The sequence below is a fragment of the Capra hircus genome, chromosome 19, assembly GCF_001704415.2.
Source record: "Capra hircus breed San Clemente chromosome 19, ASM170441v1, whole genome shotgun sequence".
Classification (NCBI taxonomy): Eukaryota; Metazoa; Chordata; class Mammalia; order Artiodactyla; family Bovidae; genus Capra; species Capra hircus.
The window spans coordinates 48,906,110-48,927,455 of record NC_030826.1 but is presented as its reverse complement, the minus strand read 5'-3'; the positions used below and the strand labels follow the sequence as shown (position 1 = coordinate 48,927,455).

At 41.6% G+C, this 21,346-nt stretch overlaps 1 protein-coding gene across 6 annotated transcripts in view; it reads left to right on the top strand.

The window, feature by feature from the left end:
- Positions 1–21,346, top strand: part of PITPNC1 (phosphatidylinositol transfer protein, cytoplasmic 1) — a 261,543-nt gene that overhangs the window by 129,059 nt on the left and 111,138 nt on the right. For all 6 annotated transcript variants that reach the window (XM_018065383.1, XM_018065380.1, XM_018065382.1 and 3 more), the window contains 2 exons: positions 17,050–17,138; positions 18,255–18,262. In XM_018065383.1, the coding sequence (XP_017920872.1) occupies positions 17,050–17,138; positions 18,255–18,262 (97 nt within the window). The remainder of the gene's footprint in view (positions 1–17,049; positions 17,139–18,254; positions 18,263–21,346) is intronic.

Below are 21,346 nucleotides of genomic sequence, written 5' to 3'. Positions count from 1 at the left end.
GGGTAAAAATTCAAGGATGATCAGCCAGCACTGATCAGGACTGCCATTTCTGCTTTGCAAAATACATTTTTTTAAATCTTTTCTGTTTTCTTATCACTAATGACATAATTGATTCCTGGGGCTTGTCTGATCTTCTCCCTACCTTACACTCCCCTCTAGGTCATTTTCTTCCTTTTCCTTTTCTGGGTCAGAACATCTGTAGTCGCATGCCATATGGGGTATATTTTCTTAAAACTAACAGTCTATGTTAGTGAACCAGTGTGTGACCATTCTGGTCTTTGCTATCCTCTCCATGAATACTCTACTACCATCTGTGGCCTCCCTTATTGGCCCATTTCTCATTATTCAGAAAGCACTACCAACATAATAGTTGGACTGTGTCCCCATTTTATCCACTGACACTTGTGAATATTTCTCCATTCTCAGTGCTTTAACCACAAACAGATGTTCCTGAGAGAGCCATTTTTGGAACCTCTCATTCTTGCATGACCTCCACCCTCCAACAGGCTGAAGGGGACTATTTCTTCTTGATGGGAGTGTTTGTGTTCTGTCACCAGTGTGTTTGGAAATCTCTCAGGCCAGTATCCTGACACTGAAGGCCTTGGGCTGATTAAACCCAAGGATGCAGTACCAGGGAATTCCTGAGTCATGATGAAATGCAAATGAGATCGATCCTGTTCACCTATTAGTAGCTGTGAATTGCCAGGATTTGGAACCAGTTCAGCCTGCAATCAGCTGTTGATTTGCAGGAGTATCTGAGCTCCAAGTCTGGTCTGAGGATGGCTTCCTTCACAGAGAGGTTTCGCTGCTTTGACATTCTTAGTGTTAAGGGTGTAAATAAAATATTGAGCATTACTCACCTCTGTAGAGCAAAGAGAAGTGAGGAGAGTGCGAGAAAATAGAAACCTACAGAAAATTCCATTTCTCAGCAAACAATTGCATTTTCCCAAGTTATTGCCTGGGGAATGTTCCCTATGTACCAAATTTAAGAAATTAGAAAACTTTATAACTTTTCCTGAAACAGAACAAGAGGTGTCCAGCTGTCTCTGTCATGTCTGTTTTCTCTATCAAAATATATGACATTTATTTTAAAGGAGAATCATAAGCATTAGTAGGAGGGAAACTTGTTATAAATAGAATATCTGGACTTCCAGTAATAATAACTAAAAAGATTGAATAGACCTTCCCCCTGCACCTCGTATGACAAACACAGGATGAAATATAACAATATAAAAATGAATTCAAACCAAAGAAAGGGAAATCCTCAGATTCTAGAAATAAAGAGGAGACTCTAACAGGAGTGGAAAGCACATGAGCTAATGCCAGGGAAGCTGGGGGATGTCAGAACTGAGTGTGGGCCCTGCCATCCAGGGGTTGGGGGTGTCATGCTCACAGTGTTAGTTGCTTAGTCGTATCCAGCTCTTTGTGACCCCATGGACTGTAGCCCACCAGGCTCCTCTGTCCATAGGATTTCCCAGGCAAGAATAGTAGAGTGGGTAGCCATTCCCTTCTCTGGGGATCTTCCCCACCCAAGGATTGAGCCCGGGTCTCCCACATTGCAGGCAGATCCTTTACGTCCCATAAAGGGACAGGAAATGAGGCCTCAGTACTTGTAAATGGGGCATTGTGATTAAGAATCATGCAAAAAAAAAAAAGTTTTTGACAAAGACTGAGAAAACTTACCACTCAGAGGTGCACACTGAAAGAACTACTAAGGCTTCCCTGGTGGTCCAGTGGCTGAGTCTCTGCTGCCAGTGCAGGGGGCCCAGGCTCAATTTCTGGTCAGAAAACTAGATCCCACATGCTTCAATGAAGAGCAAAGATTCTGCATACTGAAACCAAATAAGTAATTAAAAGTACTACTGGACTTCCATGGTGGTACGGTGGATAAGAATCAGCCTTCTAATGCAGGGGACACAGGTTCAATCTCCGGTCCATGAAGATTCCACATGCTGCGGAGCAACTAAGCCCGTGCACCACAACTACTGAGCCCGTCTGTGCTCTAGAGCCAGCGAGTTGCAACTACTGAGCCCTCAAGCTGCAACTAGTGAGCTGGTGTGTCCTCGAGGCTGTGCTCTACAACAAGAGAAGCTACTGCAATGGGAAGCCCACACACCACAGTGAAGAGTAGCGCCTGCTTGCTACAACTAGAGAAAGCCTGAGCACCGCAGTGAAGACCCAGTGTAGCCACAAAAAGTACTAATAAAGGCTGTATTTTTAAGTAAAAGGAAGTTGAAACCAAGAAGAATGAGGAGGGAATCTAGAAGAGATAGTGTTGTAGCCACGCGTTCCAGGAAACAAACTCACTCAGAAGGACAATGCAGATAGTGGAGAGCAGTTTATTACACCGGTAGGCCCAAGGCAGAGTCTCCTCTTAGCCAAGGACCCCGAGCAGCATTTGTGAAAATCTTTTATACCCGATATGGACGTGTCTGAACCCACCACTCCAAATTCCTTGAGACTTACATAAACCAAGGAAAATACAATCCCAATAACCCCATGATTCACGTGCTATGTGCTCATGTGCTCAAAACAGTCAAACAATTAGCTAGTAATCAATAAACCTGAGGTTACACTCCGATTGATACAGAAAAATTTATGGCCTGCCTGGAGGAAGGGGTGATTAGTGTATGTTTTCTCTTAGGCGATGAGTAATCTAGATATGATCTTCAAGGTTCCCCTGTCTGGAGGGGGTCTTATCCTTCGGTTGTTGTTTTCATAGGCACTAAACACAGAGTTCAGAGTCCATTGGAAAGGTGGCTGAGCATGATCAGCATGAACAGGCCTAAGATGGAGTCCCAGCCCTATGAATTCCTTCTTCAGTAGTAAATATCTGGACAAATCTGAATAAGCATAGAATGTTGCAAATATATGAACAATGAGTAATTGGAAATAGACTCATGGAATTTAAACAATTCAGATAACAATAACAGAAAATATACAGTTCAGTTCAGATCAGTTCAGTTGCTCAGTCATCTCCAACTCTTTGCGACCCCATGGACTGCAGCATGCCAGGCCTCCCTGTCCATAACCAGCTCCTGGAGTTTACTCATACTCATGTCCATTGAGTTGGTAGGGGTGGTAAAAAAGAAATGCTGTAAGTTGCTAATATTATCTAGAAAGAGGAAAGACATGCGTATTAATTTTAAAAATTTAAAGCAAGTATGCCTATTCAAAATGTAAAAGTAACCTCTAAAAGAATAGTAAAATAGTATGTTTTGGTCATACACGGTTTTGGAAAGCGTGACCAATCCAATTGAAGGCAGAGGAAGAACAAAGAGAAATCTACAAAAAAATATGGTAAATAGAAAACATAAGTTGTGTTTGTCAGATGATAAATCAAAATATATCACTGATCACAATAATGTATTATATCCTAAACCTGAACCTCGCTCAACAAAAATATGGCAACACTGACAAAATTACATGTGTCCTGAAGTTATAATGGGGATTTTAACCTACTTCTTTAATAAACTGATAGAGCAAGTAGACAACTTATTAATAACAAGCATAAAGAAGATATAAACAACTGAATTACAAGCTTGACCTAGTGGATATTAATAGACCGTGGAACCAACATGCCTTTCAAACGCACATGAAAGTATATAAAAACTGAATACAAAGTAGGCCAGAAACCAGTATTAAATACTAGAAAACTGGTATCATATAGGTCCTATTGGCTGATTTCAAAGCATGACAATAAGAAATTGCTAAAACAATAAGTGTATGACCTAAATCAAATCCCTTATGACTATACAGTGGAAGTGAGAAATAGATTTAAGGGACTAGATCTCGTAGACAGAGTGCCTGATGAAATATAGATGGAGGTTCATGACACTGTACAGGAAACAGCAATCAAGACCATCCCCAAGAAAAAGAAATTCAAAAAGGCAAAATGGCTATCTGAGGAGGCCTTACAAATAGCTGTGAAAAGACGGGAAGCAAAAAGCAAAGGAGAAAAGGAAAGTTATACCCATTTGAATGCAGAGTTCCAAAGAATAGCAAGGAGAGATAAGAAAGCCTTCCTCAGGGATCAATGCAAAGAAACAGGAAAACAATAGAATGGGAAAGACTAGTGATCTCTTCAAGAAAATTAGAAATACCAAGGGAACATTTCATGCAAAGATGGGCTCAGTAAAGGACAGAAATGGTAGGGACCTAACAGAAGCAGAAGATATTAAGAAGGAGTGACAAGAATACACAGAAGAACTGTACAAAAAAGATCTTCATGACCCAGATAATCACGATGATGTGATCACTCACCTAGAGCCAGACATGCTGGAATGTGAAGTCAAGTGAGCCTTAGGAAACATCACTACAAACAAAGCTAGTGGAGGTGATGGAATGCCAGCTGAGCTATTTCAGATCCTGAAAGATGACGCTGTGAAAGTGCTGCACTCAATACGCCAGCAAATATGGAAAACTCAGCAGTGGCCGCAGAACTGGAAAAGGTCAGTTTTCATCCTAGTTCCAAAGAAAGGCAATGCCGAAGAATGCTCAAACTACCGCACAATTGCGCTTATCTCACCAAGCCAGGCTTCAGTAATACATGAACTGTGAACTTCCAGATGTTCAAGCTGGTTTTAGAAAAGGCAGAGGAACCAGAGATCAAATTGCCAATATCTGCTGGATCATGGAAAAAGCAAGAGAGTTCCATAAAAACATCTGTTTCTGCTTTATTGACTATGCCAAAGCCTTTGACTGTGTGGATCACAACAAACTGTGGAAAATTCTGAGAGAGATGGGAATATCAGACCACCTGACCTGCCTCTTGAGAAACCTGTATGCAGGTCAGGAAGCAACACTTAGAACTGGACATGGAACAATAGACTGGTTCCAAATAGGGAAAGGAGTACATCAAGGCTGTATATTGTCACCCTCCTTATTTAACTTACATGCAGAGTACATCACGAGAAACGCTGGGCTTGAGGAAGCACAAGCTGGAATCAAGATTGCCGGGAGAAATATCAATAACCTCATATATGCAGATGACACCATCGTTATGGCAGAAAGGGAAGAAGAACTAAAGAGCCTCTTGATGAAAGTGAAAGAGGAGAGTGAAAAAGTTGGCTTAAAGCTCAACATTCAGAAAACGAAGATCATGGCATCCGGTCCCATCACTTCATGGCAGATAGATGTGGAAACAGTGGAAACAGTGGCTGACTTTATTTTGGGGGGCTCCAAAATCACTGCAGATGGTGACTGCAGCCAAGAAATTAAAAGATGCTTCTCCTTGGAAGGAAAGTTATGGCCAATCTAGACAGCATATTGAAAAGCAGAGATATCACTTTGCCAACAAAGGTCCATCTAGTCAAGGCTATGGTTTTTCCACTGGTCATGTATGGATGTGAGAGTTGGACTATAAAGAAAGCTGAGCGCCAAAGAATTGATGCTTTTGAACTGTGGTGTTGGAGAAGACTCTTGAGTGTCCCTTGGACTGCAAGGAGATCCAACCAGTCCATCCTAAGGGAGATCGGTCCTGGGTGTTCACTGGAAGGACTGATATTAAAGCTGAAACTCCAGTACTTTGACCACCTGATGAGAAGAGCTGACTCATTGGAAAAGACCCTGATGCTGGGAAGGATTGAGGGCAGGAGGAGAAGGGGACGACAGAGGATGAGATGGTTGGATGGCATCATCGACGCGATGGACATGGGTTTGGGTGGACTCTGGGAATTGGTGATGGACAGGGAGGCCTGGCTTGCTGCAGTTCATGGGGTCTCAAAGAGTCAGACACGATGAGCAACTGAACTGAACTAAAAACAATAAGTGAACTCCCACAACATATAGAAATATAAACATTTCTAAGCATTTAATGGGTTGAAAATGTCAGATGAGATACTTAATTTCCCAGCCACCTTTGCAGCTAGGGATGGCATATAACCTAGTTCCAGCCAATGAGATGTGAGATTTTCCTCCATGATTAAAAAGGGTAAGATATTCAAGGTGATTCTAAGAAAAGGCATGAGAAGGCAACAAATAGTGCCTACTACATGAATCTTGATAATAAAACTGAGCAATAACATTGCAAAGGGAAACTTACAAATCAATTTCAATTAGGAATGTAGACATGAAAATCTTATATGAAACTTTAGCAAATCAAATGCTTCAGAGTATAATAATAATAATTCATGACTTGATCAGATTTTTGTTCATTAATGTTAATATGAGAATTTGAGAAGATTGCTGGGTACAAACTTCATAATAGAAAAATCACTAGCACTATTACACAATGGGAGCAATAAATGGAAAAAATAACTTTTAAAAATTCCATTTATAAGAGAAAAGGAAACTTAAGGTACCCAGTAAAAAAATCTACAGATACACAAAATCTTTTTGGAGAAAATATGAACAATTAACACAGGACATTTTTTAAAAACCTGGACAATTGAGAGTATTCATGCATGGGACATGCTGCATTATAAAGTTTCAATATCAGTTTTCAGGTCCCTTATAAATTTAAGGTAGGTCTAATTAAAATGCCAACAAGGTTGTTTTTAGATAGAATTTAAGGATATAATCCTAATATTCCCAATTACTATAGCTTTATAAATAGTCTTGATGTCTGGTAGTAAGTCTCTGCTACTTACTGAACGTTTCCAAAATTCTTCATATGAATCTTAGGATTAGAAACCCCAGTGATGTGAAGAATACTGGACGAAGCCAAGGACATTTAACTAGGGCATATAACGGTGTGATCAGGTGAAAGAATAATTAGGCCCATGTATTCTATATGACCTCAAGAGGACCAATTAGACTAAGACCAGTGGGTGAGAATGCCAGGAGGTAGATTTAGGCTCAGTTTAAGGAAGAAATCTAAGTATTCAAGCCATCAGAAAATATAGTAGGGTTATTTATATAGTACATTATGCTGTTGCTGGGGGGGGGGTTGAGCATAGGTAGAATACGCACTTCTCAGGCAGATTCAGACATCAAGTAGGTGATTAAAACAGCATTTTAGATCCTTTTGAATCCTAATTTTCTACGCTTGAAGTATGGTTCAGACATTACTCCAACTCTCCTCCAGCATACATAAATGAGTAACCAACAAGGCACAGGAGAAAGAGTACTTTTCGCTCCTTTTGCACAAATCTAAGTCCATTATTTTATCTCAGAACCAGGAAGATTATGCTTTAATAACAAAAAGAAAAAAATTGATACTTGACATAACTATAAAATACGTATTTTCGTAATCATAAAAGTAAACTGTCTTCCCTGGTGGCTCAGACTGTGAAGAATCCATATGCAATGGAGGAGAGCCAAGTTTGATCCCTGGGTGCGGAAAATCCCCTGGAGGAGCAAATGGCAACCCACTCCAGTATTCTTGCCTGGGAAATCCCATGGACAGAGGAGCCTGGTGGGCTATAGTCCACGGGGTCTCAAAGAATAGGACATGACTCAGCGATGAACACTTTTCACTACTTTGTAGTTACAAACTAGAGTTAACCCACCTCAAGCTAACACATGTCCTGCATGCAGAGGTCATGGGACTCTCAGTATAGTGAGGCTGCTTTATAATTGTAATTCATTAATTGAATATCTATTGAAATTGACAATGTGTAACAAATTGTTCTGGTATTGAGAATCTCTTAATAAGTAAGACATGGTCCTTGTATTCCGATCAAAGTAGGGCCTAGGTCAACTGATTTCATTATTTGTAAGTCCAGCTGTCCATCTTATGAGTGGTATCAAGGAGGAAAAACTTTTCTTCCATCCACTTTTTGTTGTTCAGTCTCTCAGTCATGTCTGACTCCTTGCGACCCCATGGACTGCAGCACATCAGGCTTGCCTGTTCTTCACCATCTCCTGGAGCTTGCTCAAACTAATGTCAATTGAGTTGGTGATTCCATCCAAACATCTCATCCACTGTTGTCCTCTTCTGCCTTCAATCTTTCCCAGCATCAGGGTATTTTCCAGTGAGTCAGTTCTTCGAATCAGGTGGCCAAAGTATTGGAGCTTCAGCTTCAGCATCAGTCTTTCCAATGAATATTAAGGGTTGATTTCTTTAGGATTGACTGGTTCAATCTCCTTGCAGTCCAAGGGACTCAAGAGTCTTCTCCAACACCACAGTTCAAAGGCATCAGTTCTTGGACGCTAAGCTTTCTTTATGGTCCAGCTCTCACGTCCATACATGACTATTGGAAAAACCATAGCTTTGACTAGACGAACCTTTGTCAGCAAAGTAATGTCTCTGCTTTTTAATATGCTGTCTAGGTCTGTCATAGCTTTTCTTCCAAGGAGCAAGCGTCTTTTAATTTCATGGCTGCAGTCACCATCTGCAGTGATTTTGGAGCCCAAGAAAATAAAATCTGTCACTGTTTGCATTGTTTCCCTATCTATATGCCATGAAGTGATGAGACCAGATGCCTTGATCTTAGTTTTTAAATGTTGAGTTTTAAGCCAACTTTTTCACTCTTCTCTTTCACCTTCCTCAAGAGGCTTTTTATTTCCTCTTCACTTTCTGCCATAAGGGTGGTGGCATCTGCATATCTGAGGTTATTGATATTTCTCCCAGCAATCTTGATTCCAGCTTTTGCTTCATCCAGCCTGGCATTTTGCTTGATATACTCTGCATATAAGTTAAATAAACAGGGTGACAATACACAACCTTGATGTACTCCTTTCCCAATTTGGAACCAATCTGTTGTTCCATGTCTGTTTCTAACTGATGCTTCTTGACCTGCATACAGATTACGTCAGGAGGCAGGTAAGGTAGTATGGTATTCCCATCTCTTTCAGAATTTGCCACAGCTTGTTGTGATCCACACAGTCAAAGGCTTTAGCATAGTCAATGAAGCAAAAGTAGATGTTTTTCTGGAATTCTCTTGCTTTTTCTATGATCCAATGGATGTTGACAATTGGATCTCTGGTTCCTCTGCCTTTTCTAAATCCAGGTTGTACCCTTGGAGGTTCTCAGTTCACGTACTATTGAAACGTAGCTTGGAGGATTTTGAGCATGACCTTGCTAGCACGTGAAATGAGTACAATTGTGCAGTAGTTTGAACATTCTTTGGGATTAGAATGAAAACTGACCTTTTCCAATCCTGTGGCCACTGCTGAGTTTTCCAGATTTGCTGGCATATTGTGCTAGGTCACTTCAGTCGTTTCTGACTGTGTGCAACCCCATGGACAGTAGCCCTCCAGGCCGCTCCATCCGTGGGATTCTCCAGGCAAGAACACCAGAGTGGATTGCCCTTCCCTTCTACAGCACTTTAACGGTATCGTCTTTTATGATTTGAAATAGCTCAGCTGGAATTCCATCACCTCTGCTAGCTTTGTTCGTAGTGATGCTTCCTAAGGCCCACTTGACTTCCAGGATGCATTCCAGGATGTCTGACTCTCAGTGAGTGATCACACCATCATGATTATCTGGGTCATTAAGACCTTTTTTTGTACAGTTCTTCTGTGTATTCTTGCCACCTCTTCTTAATATCTTCTGCTTCTGTTAGGTCCATACCATTTCTTTCCTTTATTGTGCCTATCTTTGCATGAAATGTTCCCTTGTTATCTCTAATTTTCTTGAAGATATCTCTAGTCTTTCCCATTCTGTTGTTTTCCTCTATTTCTTTGCATTGTTCACTTAGAAAGGCTTCCTTATCTCTCCTTGCTATTCTTTGGAACTGTGCATTCAAATGGATGTATCTTTCCTTTTCTCCTTTGCCTTTCAATTCTCTTTTCTCAGCTGTTTGTAATTTATTTAGTATTGATGATTCGGGTCCTGCAAATTAAACCGAAACTGATAGATTAACGGGAGAAAAGACAAGTTTTTATCCATGTACATAGGCAAGAGCATCCAGAAAAACATGACTCAAAGGAGTGGTTAGAATTTAGGGCTTATATACCATTTTAATAGAGGAGGGAGAGAAAAGGGACTTAGGGGAAAAGAAGTGTCTTGTATGAAAAATAAATGGGGCCTCAGGAGAACAGATGAGAGAGAAGATAGCTTTGTGACAATGTCTATTTAGGCGCTTTCTTGCCCTGGTGCTTACTTCTTGTCTCTGGTGATAGGAGTCAGTCTTCTCTGGTTGCAAAACTCCTGGAGAGGGGATTTATGACAGTTGAATTCTTTTGGGAGGCTCTGTTTTTATGAGGATAAGCAGAATTCAGAAAAAATGTCTTCCTGCAACTGTTGGATTCTCAAATGTCTTCAGCTCAAAATAATCCTGATGTCACTGTAGCATGTTGTGGACCTTCTCACTGACCACAGGTAAGTAGGCTCTGAAAGTTGGACTGGAAGTTACTAAGTTGTTCCAGTGCTCACTTAATAACTTATTCAGAGAAATACCAGTGTCCTATGGACCTGAATTCATGATCTGGCAAAAGGAATGGATTCCCTTCTTTCCATCAATTTGTATGGCAAGACAAACCACATTCAGAAACTACTTTATCGACTTAGTACCCACAGCAACTGTTTGGAGCACTGAAAGTACTTAGTGTCTGTATCATCAGGGCCTCCTTTCCGGGTCTCTCTTGATCAGAAAGGACATTTCATGGAAGGATGTTAGTGGTCCACAGAATTATCTGGAGGCTTGAGACTGGATAGCTGTCAGGTCAGGGCAGCTCCAAGAAGCCAAGAACAACAATGCTGACAACCATCTTTAGTGAAACTGACCTTTTCATTTTGCCATTACCATCATGGCTGCCAGGGGTAGGCCTGAACTGTCCATTTTTTCTTTCTAGCCTTTGTTCTAAAATACCAAACATAGGGAATAACTCTGGTGGTCTAGCGGTTAGGATCCCAGGCTTTCACTGCCATGGACCAGGTTCAATCCCTGGTTGGTGAACTGAGATCCCACAAGGTGCACTGCTGCCGCTGCTAAGTCACTTCAGTCGTGTCCGACTCTGTGGGACCCCATAGACGGCAGCCCACCAGGCTCCCCCATCCGTGGGGTTCTCCAGGCAAGAGTACTGGAGTGGGGTGCCGTTGCCTTCGCCGACAAGATGCACAGTATGGCCAAATAAAATAAAATTCCAGGCATAAACATCCCATTGAGTTCCCAGGTCAAGCCTGGCTGCTAGTGAGTGGGAGAGGGACTTCCAGACTGGTTTCCAAAGTGACTGTACTATTTTACACTCCCTCCAGCAATGTATGGGAGTTCCAGTTTCTCTGCATAATCACCAACACTTGTTATTGTCTGTCTTTTTTGATTGCAGTCATCCTAGTGGATTTGAAGTGGTATCTTGTTTGGGTTTTGATTGGCATTTTCCTAATGACTAATGATATTGAGCATCTTTTCATGTGCTCATTAGCCATTTATATGTCTTCTTCGAAGATAGGTCTATTGAAATCCTTTGCCCATTTTTAAATTGAGTATAGTGTCTTCTTCAAATGCCATTTATCCTTTCAGTTCTTGTCGCTTAGCTCCCTGGATTGTGGGGTTACTCCTTCTCTGGCCCTTCCTATAGTGTCTGATACACTGTTGTGTGCAGTACATTTGGGTGGCTGCCTTAATGCATTTAGAACATTACATTAGTACTAATACATTAGTACATTTGGTGATTGTCCTTGGGCCTTCAGTCCAGTTCAGTCAACCAAATAAGTGGTGTTTCTTGGCTTGTCTGCAAAAATCCTGATTTCAGCTGGCATCTGGGGAAAAGAGTCAAGATACTAATCTGAAATAGCGATTCTAAATAAAACCTGTCGTCCAAAATCATATGAGGATGGAGCTTTTCTTTTGTCCCCTTTCATTTTCACCTCATTCCTAGCTTCACTCCAGTCCCCTCTCACTGAAACTCATGAGAGGAGAGAAGCAGATGGGGGCGGAGGGGAATTGGAGGAAAGATGGAGCCTATTTTTGGCTTGTTTATCAGTCATGAAGTGTCATGTTCTTCTCCACTATGGCTGCTGGATTAATTAGGCTGTGCTGGCAGCTGCCAGTCAGGGAGGGTTGCCAGCTTCTAACGGTGATTCTGCCTAATGCCTGAAATGATTTGCATGGTGAAGACCTTTCTCCCACTACATGGCTCTTGCCTTCCAGGGCAACCTCTCCTGGCTTCTAGTGGCTCTGGGTGGGAGAGGGGGCAGCTTCCCTAAGCCATGAATCTTGTTTAACTGGATAAGCAAAGCCACCAGACGGTCACTTTACCTACTAGCTCATTGGTAGAGCCTTGATGCTGTGGCTTGGGTCTTTCTTTCTCATTTTTCCTTCCTGTTCTCCCAGATCTTACCCCAAAGTAAGAGCCTGGAGCCACAGTTTATATGGCAGTGGGAGAGCCCACTGCCCAGGCAACAGCTCAGAGAGGAAGTGTTGGAGCCAGAGATTCTGACCTAAGAGCTTATTTCCACGCTATTTTGAAAGACTCCTCATAGTTATTATTGATTTCTGAATATCCAGAGATGATCTTCATTCATTCAGAAAATATTTATTAAGCACCTGCTGTGTGCCAGTCATCATTTTAGGTGTGACTGGGGGAGCAGCAGTGAAGAGGACAAAGATCTGTACCCTGGTGTGACTCACATTCTAGTTATGGGTAACAGGCAATACACAATAGCCATCTGTATAAGAACATTATATATTTTAGAATGTTTAGTCATATATCCTAAATAAATATTGAATTCATGTCTATTGAATATAATATTAAATAAATAGTATTGTTAATATATATTAGAAAAAATAGAACACGTAATGGCCCTCTTTCAGACGTACCTTTCAGTCCACGCTCTTCGTTTGGTCCCCATCTCAATCCTTAAGAACACATCAGGCATTCTCATGCTGCTGGGCCCCATGCCTTCTGTCCCTTTGACTACTCCCATGGAAAAACCACAGAAGCAGGATGTCTCGGCCTGGTTGGGGTCTTCAAGGTCATTCTGTCAAGCAGTTTCCACCTTGATTCCACCACGCTCCTACCCAGTGATGCTGACACATGTGGTCGACTCCCCTAGATGCTCCCCAGCACCCCTGCCACGTTACCCTCCCACTGTGCACACACGGAGCCTTCCAAGAACTGACACAAGGTAGGCTTCTTTTCCCAGAATCCAGAACATACTGTCCTTTTATAGAAAGAGTGGCAGCAGTGTCCAAGTTCAAGGAATTTCTGTGGGTGACGCCCCAGCAGCCTTATCTCCCACAGGAAATGGCTATAGTCCAGAAACTCAGTTCATCTCTTTGCTGCAGTATAAAGAGTTACATTAAGATCAGAACGAAAAGACCAGCCAGAAGACAATGCATTAAGGAGTAAATGAGTCAGCCATAGCAGCAGAAAAGAAAGTTAAAGACCTCAGAAATCGCTGTACACACAACTGGAGAGGGACAATTATTATCAAACGACTGTCAAATGTCAGATTTGGGCACAAAAAAGAACAGAATATCCATCCTGGACCAGTGGGAAATGGAGATATGAAGGTAGCTAAGACCTTTTAAGAAACACTTAAATGGGACTTCCCTGATGGTAGAGTAGATAAGAATCTACGTGCCAACGCAGGGGATGCGGGTTCGATCGCTGGTCCAGGAAGAATCCACATGCCGCAGAACAGCCAAGCTGGCGCATCACAACTGCTGAAGTCAGCGAGCCCAGCGCCTGTGCTCCACAAGAGAAGGCACCACAATGAGAAGCCGTGCGCTGCAACGAAGAGTAGCCCCGGCTCACTGCAACTAGAGAAAGCCCGCACGCGGCAGTGAAGGCCCAGTGCAACCATAAATAAAGAAATAAAATTATTTTTTAAAAATCACTTAAATGAGCTCCAGTTCTTTGAGCCTAATCTTAGCGTACATAGTGACTAGTTTCAGATTTGCAGTTTGGCAGAAAATCTTGTGTGACGCACTGTTTTTTTGTTTGTGTGTCGGTTGGTTTTGGGGTGGGGGTTTTGGCCACACCGCATGACTTTCAAGATCTTAGTTCTCCAACCAGGGATTAAACCCAGGCCTCGCAGTGAACATGCCGAATCCCAACCACTGGACCCCAGGAAATTCTTCCCAAAGTACTGTTATTTTGTGAACTCAGAAGGACTCCCTGCCTGGAATGTTTAAGTTCAAAGTGTCTAGTTGAGACTGTCATATTCTGACCCCTGTTGAGAAAATGAAATTAGACTCCATTTGGACCACATTTGGCCTGATGATGTTCAAGAACCCCTGAAGCCAAAAAATATTCCCAAATGGACATAAATTGCAAAATGAGGTTAGATATGCTAGAGAATTTGGTGATAATCTGGATTGTAAAGCCATAGAAGGGAGAGATGGTTTAGGATTCAGTTCCAAAAACTCTTTATGAAGTAGATAAACATTCTTAACCTGAGGCAAATTCAGATTATGCCTGCCTTGGCGCATCCTTGGCCTCTTCCTACTAAATGCCAGACCAGCATCACTCCCCATCCCCACCCCCTCAGCTCTCATGACTGAAGATGTCTCCAGGCTTTGCCAGATAGCTCCTGGAGGGGGAAATTCCCTCACCTCTTTCCTGCTGAAATGAGAACCACTGTTCTAGAATGACCAGCTTCCCATTTTGCTCATAATCGAGGAATTTAGCATGTAGGACCTTTCACTGCTAAAACCAGGACAGTCCCATGTAACCTGGGGCAACTATTTCATACAAAGTAAAGATATAAGAAATGAAACAGTATAAAAAGTCTGTCCTTGGGAGACATGGACAAAGGTTTTAGAGAAACGCGGTATTTTAGAGTTTTGTCTTTTCACTCAGTGTCTCTAAAGCCTGAGCCACGGTGAGATTATTTGGGGAGGTTTGATCTCTGCCGGTAGACCAAGAGAGCATGATTCAAGTCATGCCATCTTTCCAGCAGAGAGAGTCTTGTTTGACGCCAGGTAGCAAGTTTGAGTGGCAGGCTTCTCCTTGGAATGGTAGGCTGTGTGGCAGTATACATCATGAAAGTGACAGCAGCAGTGGAGTCTAATTTCATTTCCTTTGCAGCCCTGATAAATCATTGCTGCAGGGAAAAATGAATTTTACTTTCTCAGACAAAAGCTATTTGAGTAATGATGTGCTCTGGGGAAGTCAGGGGCTGAGAGAAGGTCTGTAGTAGGCTTAAAAATATTTAAATGGCATATCATGGAATTTGTTCCAATGGCTCCTGTGCCTGGCCTAATAAAAGGCTTATACCAGAAGGGCCTGCTTCCCAGACTATGTATAAGAGTCACATAAAATCACATCAGCCATCTTGGCTAAATGTCGTTTTAGGGTGCCTTGGAAAAGGTATTTGATGATTGTGTGGCATATTCTGCGTACGTTGGCAGACGAGACAGCTAAGGTAAAGATTCTAGAGCCTGTAGTCCTGATCATTTACAAATAGGACAAGTCTCAACATGAATGGAAAATGACTGGTGTTTGTCATCTTCCTTCCAGAAAATGCTTGTTGCTTAGGAATATGGTTCTGCTGGGAGGCTTTTTAAATGATACAGGGAATGAGTTATGAAGGGAGGAAGACTTGGACCCCAAAGTACTATCAAGAGGCTGGTGAGTCCGGGGTGTGGGGGTTGTGCAGTGTAGACGGAACAGTGGAGAATGGTTTCTAACGCTTGAAGGGAGACAAAAGTACTTGGTCTAAGCTGAACAATGCCTAGCTTACCTTGGGGAGCTTCTACAATCCCATTTCAATCCATTGAAAGCATGAGAAACCAATTTGCCTATGAGTAGAATCAACATCTCCTTGACTGACACAATGGCATATCACGCTGGGGTGTGGGGACAAGCAGGAGGGGACCTGGGGGACCTGGTGATCGTGACCACTTCCCACAAGCCAGCCCAGCACTGCCTTCCCACTCTCAATGTCAATCCCAGTTATCCTCCAGCTTCAGTGACTGAAAGAATAAATCCTAGGCGAAAGCTATAAAATCCTCTATTGAGAAGCAAGCTTCTTCCTTCCTAGTGGAGCAAAGGGAAGGTAAATGAGCAGTTACTGCAGAAACGATTTTATGAGAGTGAGACATTCTGCATTACAGCAGCAAAAAGAACTGTTCTGTGAATTATAATGCTGCTCTGCACGCCCCTCATAGCGCACCTATGAACAGTGTCCTTATCTGATGCCCACCTGGCTTCAGGGGAGACTCTGATTTCCCCATTTATTTTAGCTGTGATAAATGGCCCAGAGCTTTCTTTGAGTTAGGTCTGGCCAACCATCAAAAATACGTATTTGTGTTTTAAAAAGCAGGTCCTGGATACTATCAGAAAGAAGAGAAGCAATTTGGGAAGACATACAAGGAGCATGGTGTTTTACTGGCTCTGGATGTCATTTAAACCCTGTGTCCAAGAGGGGGATTTGGGGTTTATTACCTTGGTGTCCCCACTGTCTTAGCTAGATCAGCTTGCAATTCACAACTGCTTCTTGATGTTTTTTATTGCCAACTGCCGAGAGTCTGCGTCCTATCTCTGGGTCTGATGTACTGCTAGACGTTGGTGTCCCAGACACTTAGCTGTAGGCACCAGCACAGGAAAGAAACAAGATAGTAGCAACCGGAAAAACAAAGCCCCAGAGTAGAGTGTGGGGGAAATGAAATCATGCAAACAGATTACAGGAATATATAAGGAATTTTCTGGGCCTGCAGAAAGCTGTGAAGTTTGCCTCAGAAGGAAAACAGAATGAAGCAAAGCAAAACTTAATTAGTGCTTGGTTACTAACGGTCTTGGGACCTGTGCCCTTGGGTTTTCCTTGTTTTGAGAATGTTTTTTGCAAATGGCTGCCCGGGTCTCTGTTCCAGAGAAATGGCTCTGTCGTTGCCTTAGTTTCCTGGGGCTGCAGTAACAAATTGTGGTGAACTGGATGGCTTTAAGACAACACACGTTAATCCTCTCCCAGGATGGAGGTCAGAAGTCTGAAATCAAGGTATTGGCAGTGTTGGTTCCTTCTGGGGAACCAATCTGTTCTGAACCTCTTTCCTGCCTTCTGTTATCCGTGGTCATCTTACGTGTCCTAAATACTAATACGAACGGGACAGTTTAACCGTGATGAAGACCAGGGAGATAGAGACCAAGTTGCTGTGGAGAGAAGAGCAGAAGTAGAAGTCCTCTGACTTCTCCAGCAGTCAATTTCTCTGAACAGATAGGGTAGCAGGGTGAGGCACTGGACAGACTCTAATTGTCGTTTTCTTTCTCTCCTCTTAGCAAACTGCCTAGTTGGGCTAGAGCTGTTGTTCCCAAAATATTTTATGTAACAGAGAAGGCATGGAACTATTATCCCTACACAATTACAGGTAAGTCCTTGTACACCCAGTATGTCACAAGCATCCATGCTAGGACATAGGGGGATTCAGATTTCACTGATTGAGCGTGAGTTATCCCAGCAGGGACTCACAGGAGCCCTGTGACACCTCCCTGACCCTTTGTCTCCATACCTTTAAGTCAACACTCTTCCTAGCAGGAGGTTGTAGGGGTTAAGCTAAACTATTCTATCTTCCTTCTTGAAATGATCATTGTAAATAGCATATAGAGAAGAAAAAGGAAGCTCTACTTAGTGACATTTCTAGAGGTTTCTTTATCCTTTTTATAAAAAAATTTTTAATATAAATTTATTTTAATTGGAGGCTAATTGTAAAGTAATTCATTATCCTTATTTCTCCTTCTTTTCTCAATAATCCCTAAGTTATTTTAAGGTGTGGTTTGTTCATAATCAAGTTGTTTATTTTGACTTCTTTGCTTAACAGACACCCTCCCCCCAACACACACAGAGCAAAACTTGACTATTTTTGTAATTTATATAAAAGGTTCTGTTGGGTCTCTCTGCTCCTAACCACTTCCTTTGCAATCAGATAATATGAAAATCAGTTTCCTCCTCAACTTGTAGTGGTGTGATAACGATACTCAAAATGTTGATACTGAGCTAGAAACTGGCCCAAAAATTTAAAAGGTTTGGTTCCTGACCTCAAACACATGAAAATTCAAGGTCCCATTTGAATATCAGCCTAACAAGCTCTTTTTATTGGTTTTAAAAGCTGCTTTTCCACTTAAAAGATTTCCTTTGTGGTTAATGAAATGCTCTACTGGAATTATTAGCCTTTTATTCTGCTTTTCTAAGGCCGACTCTTTAGTTTTTAATTAGCCACAAACCTATAGGCTAATTGAATCTTGTCTTACACTCCTTATCTACCCAACCGCAAAAGTATCATATGAAAGAGTTTCAAGAACAAACATGGAGACACTTAGTATTTATGAAAGTTTAATTCTCAGAAGGTTTCTTTGCCACATTTTTAATAATTATAATTCAGCAATATTTGTTAGTTCTGTGGCTTTATATTGCATATAAGTGTGGTCTTAATCATCATTTTCTCTTTTTTCTTTTCCCTCTTGCCCAAATGAACATCTGGGACCAGAATACACAGTAAGTTTCATTTAATCATTTAAAAATATTCAGCCTAAGATCAGAGGAGTAATTGGAACTTCCCTTGTACTTCTCATCTTATTAATGTAATTTAAAAAAAGAGGAATAATTCAGAATAAGAAATATTTAAATATATGCCATTATATAGTTATATACAGTGCAATAATTTGAATGTTCTCATTTGTTCAAGAATATGAATGTAATTTAAAATGCCTTCGTAGTCACTTTACATTATTAACTTTTGCTTGTATTTTTAAATAGCTTGACTGCTCAATTTGCGGTAGTTCACTATAATAGAACAATTTCTAGCAATGCGGTATTAAAGAGATGATGGTAATTATCAATGGAGGGAGAGGCTTTTCCTTATAGTCTGTGATCTGATCCCTTATAGAAAGACCTTGAAACTTGAAAGACATACCTTCAAACTGTTTTACTCAGATTGGACAGTCTCAGTGGCTTGATAAAGTCATTTAATTTCTTCCTGTCCTAAGAGCCTCTAGCATCGTGACTTACACTAAAAAAGAAGTCTATAATGTCATTGTGTTGGTATTTTCATACGGATCATTTTCCTCAATGGCGAACAGATCAAACTGTCATAAGAAGAAAATGGTTAACTGAGCTCAGTCAGGCTTAAGAGTGTTCACACTGCTATATTTAAAACGGATAACCAACAAGGACCTCCTGTGTAGCACATGGAGCTCTTCTCAATGTTATGTGGCAGCCTGGGTGGGATGGGAGTTTAGGGGAGAATGGATCCATGTGTATGGAGGGCTGAGTCCCTTCACTGTTCACCTGAAACTGTAACATTGTTAATCGGTTATACCTCAATACAAAATAAAAAGTTTTAAAAAGGGGGGAAAGCAAGGTAAAAAATAAACAGGGGGTTATTTTTTATTTGTTCTTAAAGAAAAAAGACTGAGTACTTTGGACTTTAATTTTGAACAGGCTGAGTCTTTGTTAAAGATCCATGTGTTCTTACTCATTTGATTTTCGGCTGGGCCGCTTGCAGGCTTTCTCTAGCTGTGGAGAGTGAGGGCTACTGTCTAGTTGCGGTGCACAGGCTTCTCACTGCGGCGGCTTCTCTTGTGGAGCACGGGCTCCAGGGCAAAGGCTTTGGTGGTTGTGGCAACAGGGGCTTAGTCGCTCCCAGGCATGTGGGAATCTTCCCGGACCAGGGATCAAATCCATGTCCCTTGCAGTGGCAGGAGGATTCTTAATCACTAGACCACCAGGGAAGTCCTGAGTGTTTAGTTTTAAGCAACACAGCCAAAGAAAGGTTGGGATTTCCCTGACAATCCAATGGTTAAGACCCTACACTTCCACACATCCCTGGATGGGGGGCTAAGATCTTACATGCAGTGTAGTACAGCCAAAAACGAAAACAACCAAAAAAACAGCCAGAGGAAAGAGAGAGGGTAAGAAAGACGTGGAGAAAAATGATTCATGATTTCCTCGGCATGAGCGTGGTTCCCTGCACTAGTGAATGACAGAAGAAATGCATGGGTCAGCGGTAGATGGATAGTCCCATCGGATACGAAAGTGTCGCCTGTTTTGAGACCTCTGGCTCTGCCACTTACCAGATGAATTTCTTAAGGAAGTGACCCTCAATTGCCAGTTCTTGAACTCATGCTGGTCCATGACTGCACTCTCACCCACCCTTTACAAAATGGAGTGAGAAAAAGCTTTTCATAAAATTAAATTTATTCCACTTAAAGGACTGTTGGTAATGAGAATGCTCATTCTTTTCTTTCATGAAATGAAGGAATATACATTTAGCACCATCTCCAATCTTTGGAAGAAAAAAGGCAATTCTATGGCAAAGTACAACTTTTATGTATTGGAAATCAGAGAAACACTGTTCTAGAACAAGAGCTTAACTTCTGTGAACCTAAGTTTCTTCATCTCTAAAACTGAGATAATCCCCTTTTAATAGATCTGTTAGTATTAATAAAACAATTCAATGATCTAACACAGGGATCAGAAGACTTTTTCTATAAAGAGTCATATAGTAAATACTTTCTGTCTGTGGGCTGAACAGTCTCTGTCCTTGAGAAAGCAGCCAGAGGCTATATGTAGACATATAGGCAGGGGCATATTTGCCCAGGCAGCAGGCCACATTTGGTCCCCAGGCTATAGTTTATCAACCCCTGATCTAGCGGATGGAAGACTGTTAGCATATTGCCTGTAAGAGCAGGAAATGGTTCCCCGCCAACAGCACTCCCAGCCCCATCAATTGTACAGTCTTCAAGAGGAAGACTTTGGAAACTTTTGAATCCTGCCTCCTTTTAACAGTTATGCAGATTAATTCCTTTTAAGTCTCTATTTCCTGTCTCATGAGGGTGATAGGAAGATTTTTATCAAATAATCCGTATGAACTCTCAGCCTAGTCCTTGGTGCATGGTGAATACTCAATAAACATTCATTATTATTATATATCATGGGGCTCCCCAGGTGACGCAGTGGTAAATAACCTGCCTACCAATGCAGGAGATGTGGGTTCAATCCCTGGGTCAGATCCCTTGGAGTAGGAAATGATAACCCACTCCAGTATTCTTGCCTAGAAAATCCCATGGACAGAGGAGCCTGGCAGGCTGCAGTTCATAGGGTTGCAAAGAGTTGGACGTGACTGAAGATGCACAAATTATCATATATCATACAGTGCTAGAATGAAAGTGCAATGGAAGTTCTATGGACAAATAAATTGGAATATATCTTGGTGTGTCTCAGTGCAGACTGGGCTCATTAGGATTGTCTTAAGATTTGATTTGATTTAATTGGTAGCTGATGTTATCCCACTTGCTACATCTCCAAAAGCTTGTGCATGGACCTCTCATTTGAAATGTAATCTGTAGTTGCATGGCCAAGAGAATTCTTGTCCCTGTAACTACGCAAAGATAATTATGTGCTGCCTTAGAATTGGGTCACTCTGGCTTGACCCAAACCAGTAGCACTTATTCTTCATAAACTCATGATACTACTAATGAAATGTGGGAATAATTAATGGAGAAATGAAGTCTGAAAAATGTTTAGTGATATTGTCTTCACTTTTCAAGTGTGTATATTAAAGTACTGAGGTTCTGAAAA